Raw genomic sequence first — 14306 nt, 5'->3', positions numbered from 1 at the left:
GATAAGAATTGAGAGTTTTTGAGATCTTTTCAAAAGTTTGTTGATTCTTGTCAGAGGTCAGCACTCTGTTTTGTTTTTACTGTATTTTTATGATTTAGCCATTTAAAGTGTGTTTGAGTTTTTATTTAACAGCTGCATTCTTCATTGTTGATCTTTAAATTATGGCACCCAATTTTCTTTAACAATTTTTTGGCAAGAGAGAAAGGATTATCACATAATTGGTGGGAGCATCAGACAGACCTGATTCTGCATCCTTGCTCTGCCACTCACTGTCTGTGTTGATTTGGACAGATTGCTTGACTTCTCTAAGCTTCCGTTCAACTATAATGTGAACTTGTTAACTTACCTCAGTTGGAATGGCTCAAAGATACTGAGTATCTTTTTTTCCCACAGAATCATATTCTTGACATGCTTATCTTTTTATTGTTCACCATAGATTTATTCTGGTCATCAAATATTTTAGGTATTACCCTCAAGTACATAAAAAATAGTAGGACTTTGAGTTTTTCCACAGTAGCTTAACTTTTCCTTTCTAAACTCTCATTATCTGAACTCAACCTGAGTATATAAGGATAAATTTTTAGATCAGATTCTCGCTATCTAAATTTTTGCTTCTTGCTATTTGAAGTACAGCATGCCAGCGGATTCAGGTAACAGGGTACCTCTCACTGTCATAACTCTTGAATCTAGGAATGAAAAGATTGAATATTATAGGATCCTTGTGTGGAATTAAGCAGTCTTAACATAAACCTAGATACAGAAATACATATTGCCACAGACATCCAGTGATATCATGCACATTACGAGGTGGTACATTGGTAGACATGCAAATGTTTATCTAGTGCAACCAGTCATCTGTAACTTTTTCACCCTCTGCCTAAAACTATATGTCATTTTGATAAATTGGATATTTAAATTCTTCTGATAAACAAAAGGCCTTACTTTCTGATTGATCTGTAATATATTATTCCAAACCCTCATTTTAACTCATACTTCCAAAGCCTATTTTAACCAATTCCCTGCAGTCTGAAGAGATGAGGCTTATATTTTTACCAAAGCATGATGACTTCCTGGTCAGGTCCCCATACATTTATAGGGACATTTCTTTCCTCGGTCTGATTCTCTGCCCCATCGGCTCAAAAAACTATCCTGTTAGTATGCTAAAAATATATATGAAGATCCAAGGGAGTGTTTCTTGTTAATCAATTTCTCAAAGAAAATGATGTATAAACCAATTTATCAGTTCATATATGTGAAAATTATTCAGCAAAGTGGATATGCATGTTTACAAATTGGCGCATTTTCTCCTATTATTTACTGTGTGGGGGAAATTGTAATATGAAGGATGAATATGAGAGGTAGTTAAAAGCAGAACCATGACACACATATCCCATGGATTCAGGCAAGCAATATTGCCATTATTGTCCTCTGGGAGTTTTCTTTTTCTTAGTACCTGAGACAACTGGTTCCCTCTTTATTTGGCTTTTGCATGGCTCTTTGAACATATGCACAAGTATGTAATTTTCGTAAATGTGTAAACGTGATCATGTCCATGATTTTTTTTGTTTGTTTGTTTTGTTTTTTGAGACAGAGTCTCACTTTGTTGCCTGAGCTAGAGTGCTGTGGCATCAGCCTAGCTCACAGCAACCTCCAACTCCTGGGCTCAAGCAATCCTACTGCCTTAGCCTTCTGAGTAGCTGGGACTACAGGCATGTGCCACCATGCCCGGCTAATTTTTTCTATATATTTTTAGTTGTCCAGCTAATTTCTTTCTATTTTTAGTAAAGACGGGTCTCACTCTTGCTCAGGCTGGTCTTGAACTCCTGAGCTCAAACGATCCACACACCTCGGCCTCCCAGAGTGCTAGGATTACAGGTGTGAGCCACCACGCCCGGCCCATGTCTATGATTTTTAACATCAACTCTTTTCCTTTTCAAACAATCTAATTTGTGTATGTCCCTTTTTTCTCTATAGCCTTATCATTGTCACGTGTATATACACATATACTTTGTTTCTCCTTTTTTGCCACTACAGTGTTATAATATTCTTTATAAATTTACTGTGTATAAATAAATAATAAAATAAATAAAAGCACACCTACTGCTGCTTTTATTTTTGTGGGCTAAGTTCCTAGTGGTGGGATTGCTCAAAAGATAAATACATCACAGATTTTAGATATTTCCATATTGATTTCCTGAAAGTTTGGAATACTTGACATTTCTACCAGCAGAATATGAGAGTACTTTTTTCTCTGCATACCCACCAACAACAGGTTTTACAGTTCTTTTGAATTTTTTTCAACCTTCAATATTGAAACTACTACCCCGACTATTTTAATTGGCGTTTCTCTGACAGCCAGTATGTTTGTTGACCATTTGGATATGCTCTTCTGTAAATTGCCCGTTCATATTTTCCCCTTTTAAAATTGTTATCTTTGTCTTGTCTAACTCAACTTCTGATGCTATAATTATTTTACCATCTTGTTAACATTCTTGCTCCCTTTCAATCCAATTGCCTTATAGCAGCCAGTGTGGTATTTTAAAAATGTAATTTGGATTATGTTTGTCCTCTGTTTAAAAATTACTTTCTTAAGCATTAGAATAAAATCAAAATTTCTTAACATGTCCTATAAGGCATTTATGATCCATCCCATTCCTGCTTCTCCTACATTTCTTATGCCTCTCTCCCATCGCTCCTTACTGTCTAGATTCCTTAAATCTGCCGAATACTTTCCCTCTTGATGTACTTTATGCTGTCTTTTCCCTCTGTCTAGAATACTTCACTTTCATATGACAGGGTCCTGTACTGATATTATTTAAATAATATTTCCCCAAAGGACCAGTTAGAAACTGATGCTTCCTCTGATTTTTTTTTTTTTTCAGAACACCCTGTTCTTTAACCTCTTAGCACTCAGGTAATTCATACTTAAATATTTATTTTTTAAAAAATTAGTCACCTACCATTCTAACCTACATGAGGACAGGACCCGTATCAGTTTTGTTTTCCAGTCTGTACAGAATAGCCACAACACCTAATAGACATTCACCTGAACGAATGGCTCCTACTTCAGGTTAATAATACTTAGTTGTATTGTGCGTGCATCTTGTTTTGCCCAGGAATCACCATCTTTCCCTACAATGACTTTGTGTATCGCTTCTCTGATCCATAATGTATTGTTTGTGCGGTTCTACTCTTGTGGGCCACCTTACTCTCTTGGTCCTTTTGTGTATTACTTGTTCTCTTAAAGTGGGGCTTAACATTAAACCCTGGAGTAAAACACTGATTTGTGAATTTTTCTTACTTAAATTACTACTCCCAGGAGCTTTCATTTAATTAATTTTTCTTGAAACATGAAGATTTGTAATGTTTTTCCCCCAGTCATTCTGGAAAGATTTTCTGGGGAAAATGAAAATTAATTAAGAAGATATAGACCAGGCTTGGTAGCTCATGCCTGTAATCTCAGCATTTTGGGAGGCTGAAGGAAGAGCATTGCTCAAGGCCAGAAGTTTTGAGACCAGCCTGGGCAACATAGGAAGACACATTTTTATAAATAACCAGATGTGATAGTACACACCTGTAGTTCCAGCTACTCAGGAGGCTTGAAGTAGGGGGATCACTTGAGGCCAGGAGTTCAAGACCAGCCTGGGCAACATAGCAAGACCCCATTTCTACACACACAAAAAATAGAAAAATTAGCTGGGCATAGTGGTGTGCATTTGTAATTCTAGCTCTTCAGAAGGCTGAGGAAAGAGGATCGCTTGAGCTCAGGAGTTTGAAGCTGCAGTGAGCGGTAATTAGGTCAGTGCACTTCAGCCTGGATAACAGAGTGAGGCCATGGCTCAAAAATACATAGTCTAATTTTTTCGATGATAATAGTGTTACTCTGCTTCCTTTTAATCAATTAAAGTTATCAATTAAAATTATAATTATTTCCTAAATATCATTCATATAAAGGTCACTTTCATTCTGAAAACTATTATTTCTCCATTATGTTTATTATGGTAAAATGGAATTTTATTACTTTGAACATTTTAGATAACTTAATACATGCTAAACTAGAACAAGAAAAAAAGAAAATGTTCAAAGAAAAGGTTAATGATTGATGCCATAAAAAGAGACGAAAGTTTGAATTAATGAATGGAGTGAGAATTCAAATACTTTATGTCACAGAACTACAAAGATTGTCATCATTAGATGCATCATATAGAAAATAGCATATTGATTTATGAAAATGCTCCTTTTGAAAAGTGATAAATTTAGAACACATCATCCATGATATAAGGCCTTTTTCATTTGGGGCCAAGCGCTGTGGCTCACACCTGTAATCCTAGCACTCTGGGAGGCTGAGGTGGGAGGATTGCTTGAGCTTGCGAGCAAGAGCAAGAGCGAGACCCTGCCTCCACTAAAAATACAAAAATTAGTCAGGCGTGGTAGCATGCACCTGTAGTCCCAGCTACTCGGGAGGCTGAGGCAGGAGATTCACTTGAGCCCAGGAGTTTGAGGTTGCTGTGAGCTATGATGAAACCACTGCACTCTAGCCTGGGTGACAGAGCAAGACTCTGTCTCAAATTTTTAAAAAAACTTTTTGGAATAGATATGGTAGCAAAACAAGTATGGTTTTCTTGATATTTACTGCTTGTGTTTTAATGCACATTTATTGAGCACATTATATGTGCCAAGCACCGTGCTAGCTCCCAGCCCAGCCCCTCTCCTCATTACTTCCTAATGGGATATAAGCAATTAACTAGAAGCCCAGGAATCCCACCTCCTTTAAAATACTTTCCAAATACTTTTTTATAGGACAGGTCATTGATATTTAAGGAATTTATGTTTATAGAATTGTTTTGTGCTCTTTTAGGAAATTAACTCTGATCAGGCTACCCAGGGCAACATCAGCAGTGATCGAGGAAAGAAAAGAACAGTAACAGCAGCTGGTGCAGAGAATATCCAACACAAAACAGATGAGAAAGTAGATGAATCAGGACCGCCTGCCCCTTCCAAACCCAGGAGAGGACGTCGACCCAAGTCTGAATCTCAGGGCAATGCAACCAAAAATGATGATATAAATAAACCTATTAGCAAGGGAAGGAAAAGACCTGCAACCAGCCAGGAAAGCTCTGGGGGTTTGGAAACAGGTAATGCCAAAGCACCCAAACTGCAAGACGTCGCCAAAAAGGCAGCACCAGCAGAGAGACAAATTGACTTACAGAGGTAATATACATCATTTCTTCCTGAATTTTGAGTTCAGGCATTTTTATTTTATTCTTAGTGTGTGCCAATCACCCGAAACACATAGGCATTTGGGAATGAAAATTGTATTTGGTTTTCCTGAGGAAGTTATAATGGCATTTGTTTTTATCTCATAATCTCCATTTTTAAGGCACTAATTTGAAGAAGATCTCCCTTTTTTCTTTGGTTAATTTTTATTTAGTACATAGTATTTTGATTTTTCTATTTATTAGCAAAGAGAATATCTTTTGTCTGGTGTCCTTCAAATTGTTGCATAGGTTTACATAACATAACATAAAGGATTACCTTTGGACACAATATCCCAGAATGGAGAAGATACTGATGAGATGTGACCAAGGATAGCCTGCTCTTTAATTCTTCTTGTTATAGTTAATTTTAATATAGATCAGCAACGTGCCTCTCCCCTACCCTGCCCAGTGAAACAGTCTCACAGCTGCTCATCTTTGATTATTCTTGGGCTGGGATTTTGGATTTTCCACAGTGTGACAATGATGCCCCATTTGGAGATCTAGAAGGTAGCTCCTTTCATGTCGGCCTACAATTAGAACTCACCCTGTCCTCCTCCTTTCTCCTTATATAGCTAACTCATCTACCCCTGAATTAGATTGTAAGCATCTGAATTTCTTCTAGAGTCCCAGTTATGATCAGCTCAGAATACTATCCTGCTTCAGTATTTTTATAAAGTGCAGTGTCCCTGAAGCATATGTATAAGTACATTTAAAATATTACCATTTATTACATTCTGAGATTTGGGGCTATTGTATTTCTATGCATTTTAAATGCTTCTAGACATCTTTTACAACATTTCATGGCTTCTAATATGCCGTGAGCCAGACTCACTACTAAGTTCTTTATTTGTTAACCCATTGAATCCTTAAAACAGCTCTATGTGGTAAGTACCATCATCATCCCCAGCTTGCAGTGTGGAGGAGCCTCCGGGATAGAGGGCCTGGGTAGCTTTTGTCCCCTTTGCTCAAATACATGGTGGAGCCAGGATTAAAGTAAAACCAAGGCAGTGTGACTCCAGAGTTGGGACCACCATGCTAGGTTGTACTTTTAAGATTAAAATTAATTCTTAGCTGGGCTTGGTGGCACACACCTGTAGTTCCAGCTACTCAGGAGGCCAAGGAGGGAGGATCACTTGAGCCCAGGAGTTCAAGGCCAGCCTGGGCAACATAGTGAGACCACGCTTCTAAAAAAAAAAAAAATTTAAGCCTTAATTCTAGTCGCTGTGCAGTTTACAAAACTGGCATTACAGTGGATACTTTGAAAATATTTGCTTGTGTGTTTTAAATAACTAATATAGTTCATATATTTGATAGTTTCCATAAAATGGAATATGTTTACACACAGTTTTAATAACTATTAAACAAAATAGCTCATTTATTTAAAGTAATCATAGGTTAGGCCAGGTGCAGTGGCTCATGCCTGTAATCTCAGTACTCTGGGAGGCAGAGGCAAGAGGATCGCTTGAAGCTAGGACTTCAAGACCAGCCTGGGCAACATAGTGAGACCTCATCACTACAGAAAAATAATAATAATCACAGGTTAAACGAGACCAACTTTGGTCATCTTTTTAAGCCCTTTCAGAGTACATGCAAACAAAACCCTTGCAATTTTAGGGTTAGAGAGGGAAACCAAGAGAATAATCAGATGTTTCTGAAGGTGGCAAACTTAAACGAAGCATCCAATGCTAAGAACAAGACTGTGGTAAAAATTAGTTAGAATTATGTATAGAAGGTATTTGATACAGTGCCTGGCATCTATATTAGTAGTAATAATAGTGCTTCTAGAAATGCCGTTTATAAAACAAAAATATTAAAAAAAGAGAGAGAAAAAAAAATAATAGTGATAATAGGAAAAGTTCAGTGAGCATATATCTGACTTGCCAACAACCATTGTGAAGCAAGCACAGCCCTGAATTAGAGGTAAGGAAATGAAGACCTGGAAAGACCTTTCTCAGGTCACCTGGCCCGTGCTACCCAGGGGAGGGCTTCAGATCCGGGACACCCTGTGTTACCTGCCTCGCTGTGACACTCGCAGGGGTGGCTGCGCTTACGTCTCTCTGGCGTATGGATTACTAGTATTTTGAAACAGTTTTAAACTATGAACATTCAGGGCCCTATTATTTTGGGATTTTTTCCCTCAGTATGTAAAAGGAGGTGTTTTAGTGTGTATTTGCCAATAAACTATGGATTAGACAGATACATTAAAACAAAAGTTCCTTGATGGTGACTCAACAGATGTTTTAACTATGCCTCAATTTCAGGAGAAAACATCAAATGGTCAAAATCCTGGAAGTGCTAACTGTATTTCACATAGAACTGTAGCTTCCACCTTTCTACAAGATTCTAAACATAGCTTTTGTTACCTGCACGTACTACCTGTGAGTGATCTGACATTCCACCTGTATTTTCCTGAGGCCTAGTGAGGATCAAGTACAGGTGACAGCTCTCATGGCTGGTCAGTTCTGAATATTTAGTCCCTTGAGTCATCCTGTTACGGTTGTCATTACAGTTTCAACCAGCTCACTGGGAAGAGAAGAAATAGGGTTGCCAGGCCTGAGAGCCATCAAACATTTCCCAGCTATGGAGGAACCCAGGGTGATAGAGTCAGCTCTGTTTAGGGGCCTCGGATTGTGTCATCATGTCTGAAGCACCAGGTATTAATAGTTACCCCTGGGTTTCATTTGATAAATGAGGCTTAGGCGCCTCGTGCTTCTGTGGCCCTGCATTCTGACTCCACGTGACCACTGCGTCAGTCTTCCCTTGCCCTTGCATGGTTCCCCACACCTTTCACTTGCTTAAGTTTTCACTGCCCAGATGGCCATTTCCTGCTCTGGTCACAACTCTGCGCAGTAACATCTCAAAAGTGTCTTTCTTCTAACGTCACCCTGATCATCTTTACTCTGAACTCCTTTGTCGCTCTGAGTACAGGATTCCCGCTTGCCCCAAAGTAACACTATCTGCTAGCACCAACTCTGGAAAACTTATCCAATTTTATTACTTGGTATTTATTATCATATCATTTGATTGTTTAGATTTTATCATTAAATAATTAATAAAAACCATTTTCAAGGCCCTAATAATGCCAACTACAATCTAGGTGCCTTATGTTTGTTACCTCATTTACTCCTTCAGCCTCAGGTAGAATTCTGACCGGTGTTAGCCTCTAGAGCCGCTTTCATACCACAGCCTTCACTTCTGCTAAGTGGCCAGCGCTAACCCCTTACTAGGTTTTTATCGACAACATTAGGCCAATAATTTTTTTAGCATGGTCCCCACTTACATGATTTATTTACTGGTTCAAGGATATTTTATTCCACTAAAACATAAAGAGTATATGTAGAAATTTACTGACATAGATTTTATCTGATAGTTGATGCTGAGCATTTTAACTTTTAAAGTTAACTTGAGAATATTTAGATCCCTTTTGCATTTTTGCAGTAAATGTATTCCCTCAACTATTTGTGTATGTGCTGCTTCCAGTAAGTTTTCCTGATTATATTTTGGGCTTCATTTGAAATTGTTAACTTATTTTGAAAAAATTCCTTCAATTCACCCAATACATTTCTAAAAACCAGCCATTTTGCACTGTGGTCAGGAAACAGTTAACAGTATTAACTAGATGTTAATGTTGACTTTCTGTGAGTTTTGGGTGAGGGACTGATCATCTGTTTAGTAGTTTGGTTCACTTGTTTTTCCTCTATTTGTTGGAGCTATATTGTGCAAATGGGAAACAATTCCAAATGTTTTACATTGAAAATGAGTTTTTAATAGGTCTGCTGATTCTTGAATGTTTTGCTTAAACTTAAAGCCAAATTCTTCCACAAAGAAGAGATTATCAATAAATATCAGTGGAGAAATAGTTCTCAAACTTGGGACTTCTGGGGAATCTGTAAATTTAAAGAGAATTTCTATAGGATAACAGACTATAGTTTTCTCATCTTTGGATTAACATGTTTTGGTTAGCGGGCTTAGTGTTGCAGTGTTCAAGGATCTTGGGATTTGTTTGTCTTAAACAGAATCTACTGACTTCCTGTGCTCACTTTTGTATATTGAGGTTTCCTCACATCACATAGGTCTGTATCTTAGTTAAAAGTAAAAGTAACCTCTAAGTGTGTTAAACAACTGTATATTCGTTTGACATGAATAGTTTTTCAGTAACAAGTAAATTTTTACCAAAATAATATGAAATTTTTCAGAAGCCACATGCTTGGAAGTGATGGCGATTCACTTTGGGACGTAGAGTCAAGTCCAGGAAATTCTTGCAGTGATCTGGATCGTTTATAAATCTGTGCGAGCAGCCAGGGAGATACTGAGGACTCAGAGCTACTACAGGGAAGCTTCCTGAAGGTGCAGCAGGCAGCTTGTAGAGGATTCTTTGATATCATTTTATTAAACTTGCTTTGTATGTTATAACAAATTAATAGTCTCTATAAGAATATTAATAATCACTTAGCTTTATTTTGTAATTTTTTTTTTTGAGACAGAGTCTCACTTTGTTGCCCGGGCTAGAGTGAGTGCCGTGGTATCAGCCTAGCTCACAGCAACCTCAAACTCCTGGGCTCAAGCGATCCTCCTGCCTCAGCCTCCCAAGTAGCTGGGACTACAGGCATGCGCCACCATGCCCAGCTAATTTCTTCTATATATATTTTTAGTTGTCCGGTTAATTTCCTTCTATTTTTAGTAGAGCCGGGGTCTCACTCTTGCTCAGGCTGGTCTCGAACTCCTGACCTCAAGCGATCCACCCACCTCGGACTCCCAGAGTGCTAGGATTACAGGCGTGAGCCACCACCCCCGGCCATCACTTAGCTTTAGTAGCATTGTTGCCTTTATAAAATGTGTATATAGTCTTGGGGTTTGGGAATGTATTTTTCTTTCTCTCCCAGGTTTGGAATTGTTGAGAATGAGACAGTCATAATATTGAACACTGATAAGGCTGATTAAAAATGCAGAACGACATAAGCAGAGTGGGTAAATCAGTAGACACCTTACCCCAGAATTGAAGAGCTACAGACAGACCAGGATGCACCTCTCAGGGCAAAAGAATAAATCTAGATGAGGTCAGGACCAATATGCCCATCTCTTTCCCCTGTCTCTCATCTGTTAGCTGAGTTCTTCCGCCTCACAAAGAGGAGTAGGTAGAAGAAGAGTCCGTGTTGCACTCTCGGGCTGCTAGGGATCAGAGTTTCCCTCCCTGCTAGGGCAGCCCTACAGGTGGGGAACTCCTAACCTCTTCACAGAATTAAGCTGAATTTTCCTCCCCATTTTTTTAGTACACTAAAATGTGTGTGTTTACCCAGCTCAAGGGTCAGAACTTATTTTGCTGCTTATAAATTCGTTTTGCCATAGTGTCCAGTAATTTTTCTTCCACAATGTCATTTTTCAAAGTGTTAATTAAAAATTACAACTATTTCAAATAAGTAGCTTTTATCATCTGAAGTAAAGGGGTCATTGCATAGCAGCAATAAATAGTTGAAAAACAACTTCTTCATTGGTGTTTTGTTTCTATATAGTTTAGGAAAAGATTCCTTATACCAAGTGAAGTCTCAGGTGAAGAAATGAAAAAAATAGTTTAAGATTTTAGTTAACTGTAGAAATGAAATCATTCTGGTTTTGTTTATATCCTGTCTACATCTTTTCTAACTTTGTGCTCTTCTACTCCTCTCCTTAAGGTAAAAAGAAAACTCATTTGCAAAGGGAGAAGATGAAGGCCAAACAGAAGCAGGCTCCAGCTTCTGCAAAAACTTGGATTCACGATGTCCCTGAACAGAAAATGAAGTTCACTTCAGAACACACGCTTTCTGCCTTGAAAACTGAAAGAAACTATTACTTCCTTTTCACATGACCACAAGTCCTCTGATGGAAATGTACAGCAGAAACTCTTGAGAGAGGCTAAAAGCAACTCTGTTCTACCCTCCCCCCAGACTTTTCTTATGAAAAGTCAATAATTAAGCAAATTGCTTAACACTTGGTTCCAGTTCCTGCATATCTGGAGTTTAAATGCTTAATACACCATTAATTTCCATGCTGCAGTTTTTATTTTAAAGTAACAACATGTCCCTTACACTGACACTGAAAATTCATCCATTTTAGAGCCAGGAATTCCCATGTTACACAAGAAAAAATAGAAGTCTGCTGAATTAATTTTTTAAAAGAAAAGAGATCAGATTAAATATTTCTTTGGTTTTCCTTTTGGAAATTTTTATGTATAATTCTTTCTGCCTGCCTACTTTTCTGCAAAAATGAGATGTACAGATTTCAGTTCCCTGCTATGAAAAGTGATGTGGTGGCAATTTTATAAATGTTGCTTTCTGATTTTTATCAGAGTGAGAAAATAATTAAAATTATTATTGATTTGCAAGTAGTAAACTTCATATTTTGATTCCCCCTCCATTTTAGTTTAATATAATTTGCAATAAATGTACATATTATTGTTTCATAAAGCATATCACTTTAAAATGGTTTTTACTCCTGTGACTATGATGGAATATTTGGGATTTTAAAGGAGTAATGACTGTCCAGCATTTGGTTTTATAATGTTTGTCACCAGATTTTTATTATTGATGTAAAAAAAGTCAATTTTTTAAATAGTTGGACTTCGGCAGCCTTGTAAGGAAGTTGGAGGTGTTTAGGATTGCTATCAATTTTCAGCATTGTGCTTTTGGGAAGTAAGTGTTTTTGCTTTTGTCTGCTGGTCTGGGCTCAGTGTTCCTGTTTATTTTAGAATACAACTGTTGCATCAATATATTTTGTTTCTTGGCATTGTTCAGTATAGGCAACGTGTACACTTGTGTACACATAATCATATTTAAGTTTTATGCATAAAATAAATGCTTCTAGATGTCATATGGCAGTCTTTTTTAATCTTTTTATCTTATCCTTATGAATTTTTTTAATGTGAAGGGCTAAAGTCATAAAGAACATGATTACAGTCAACTCTCCATTATCTATATAAAATAGTGGCTATGCCTTGGGTTTTTAATTTTGTGTTAGTCATAAATTTAAAAACAAAATATTGAAGATGTATCGCAAGACCTGATTCAGGAGGAACTTGGAGCTTGTCTTTGCTCCCTGTGTGCACCCTGGGCTCCTCCCGCAGCCTCAGCGGGGTGCCCCCCCCCCCCCCCCCCCCCCCGCGGGTGAGCAGGAGGAAACAGCGTTTGGGTTATGACTGGGTCTTGAGGGCCTCTATGCTACATGGGATGTAAAACCAACAGTGAAATGTGTCAAAGGCAACTTTGTTGGGAGTAAATGTCACTTACGTTCTCATAGATAATCAAGAGTTGGCTGTATATTGACTGTGAGTGAAAGATGGGTAATTCCTTTAAATATGCATATACACACATTTAGGTGTCAGAGAATGGCTCGGGAACAATGGATACCAATGACAGAAAACAGTATCCTTTGCTTCTTCATAACCCTTTAGAAAGTATAAAATATTGCCTCCAACATACTGAAAAAGGGTATCTATGCATAAGTATCAGAGAAGTCCCTCAAGCAGTCAGTGGGTGTGTTCAATTTAGAATTTAAAGTTCTCTTAGCATCAGACAACTTGATTGTTAAGGCCTCCAATTTGACACCAAGAAAAAGTGCATTGACCTTTCTCACTCCTTTTGACTGATTGCCTGTGGTTTACTAGGTTACCAAGTGTTAAGTCCTATCTAACAAAATGTAGCAGAACCATTTGAATCAATGTATGGCTATTTAGATTTTTGCAGAAGAGGAGTTAGCTAAAGGACCTGATCCTCATACGGATGTGAATGGCCCACCCCTGATTTTGTAAAATGAAGCAAGTGTCTGGCACTAAGGGAAGCAAGAATAGGATGGTAGATCAAGCTGATGGGAAGGGACTTGTTTATGAGAAATTTGTCAGTTTTCCTTTGAAAAGGAAAATTTTAAATCCCTTAGGAATTTGGTATATTCACATCTCAGAGAACTACAACACAAAAGTGCAGACTTATATTTGAGAATTAATGTTAACACTTTGCGTCTAGTTTGAAGCTTCTTGTATTTGTCTAAAACTACAAGCCAGAATTTTGTATCTCCTTTGATAAAAAGTGTGTATAATGTAAAGTAGTTTTGCATATACTTGTGCTGCACATGGGCTGAATTTTTAAAATTTTTTTAAAGACTTGAAGCAGAACCTTGTAATTTGTGTAAATGACAAGTGTAAAATCCTACCATAAAATGCTAAAAAATATGCACTGTTTCAAATAAAACCAAGAAATGCAGCATTATACAGTAGTGTGGAGCCCTGAATATTCACGTCCTCCCTGGCATGTCACAAGTTGGTAAAATGTCTGTGTATTTTCTGTTTAGATTCTGGAGTCTGCATGTCCTAATAAGAAATCAAATGCTACCTTCAAACTTCCTTCCCAGGTGCTCTGATCTGGCTTACAGTGACTGAGGACGAACATAACGGATGGTAAATTCTGATGGACATTTGGAAAACTTAAGAAGTTGTTTTTCAACCTAAGAATTTAGTAGCAGCCTTTCATTCATAGTATCCTGCGATTCATCTATTTATTGCAAATTTTGGACATGCACATTTAGTTTTAGTAACTAGAGTATGAAGAGCAAGCAGGTGACATAAATGTGCCTGGAGTAAGAGGTGAGAGAAGCTGCCATGTCTAGTTATGTGTTCTACCCTTAATGGGTTTGTCTTTCCGCACCCTGATACTTGCGTTGTCAAGACTTCTCTTTCTGTCTTCACTGGTCACATAAACCATCAGTAGAAACCACTACACCATCCGTCTCCAATAGTTTTGACGAGCTTTGAAGCCTGCCCAGGCTGTAGGCTGTAGGCTGCAGGGGACCTGCAGCAGGGCCCGGAGAGCCGGGTCAAGGGCCCCCGGGGGGGAGGGAGCCTAAGGCTGGGGAAGGACAGGAAGACGCGGTTTCACTTGCCATGTGCAAAGCACTGCTCTACAGAAGACCTGGCCCCAGCCCTCAAACCTCGCTGTCCACGGTCCTCGGTGTGTCAATGATTTCCTGCGGCATTTTTGGACAAACTTTGAACAACCGTAGGAACTTAGTGGGCTTCTCCAAAGC

General features: G+C 38.2%; 1 protein-coding gene across 2 annotated transcripts in view; it reads left to right on the top strand.

The window, feature by feature from the left end:
- Window positions 1-12101, top strand: part of PDS5A (PDS5 cohesin associated factor A) — a 128941-nt gene extending 116840 nt beyond the window's left edge. For both annotated transcript variants that reach the window (XM_045550555.1, XM_045550556.1), the window contains exons 32-33: window positions 4859-5211; window positions 10928-12101. In XM_045550555.1, coding sequence (XP_045406511.1) covers window positions 4859-5211; window positions 10928-10931 — 357 coding nt within the window. In that variant the 3' untranslated portion in view covers window positions 10932-12101. The remainder of the gene's footprint in view (window positions 1-4858; window positions 5212-10927) is intronic.
- The last annotated feature ends 2205 nt before the right edge of the window (window positions 12102-14306 follow it).

The sequence above is a fragment of the Lemur catta genome, chromosome 4 (genome assembly GCF_020740605.2).
Source record: "Lemur catta isolate mLemCat1 chromosome 4, mLemCat1.pri, whole genome shotgun sequence".
Taxonomy (NCBI): Eukaryota; Metazoa; Chordata; class Mammalia; order Primates; family Lemuridae; genus Lemur; species Lemur catta.
The sequence above is the reverse complement of the archived record's forward strand: the minus strand, read 5'-3'. Positions and strand labels throughout refer to the sequence as shown.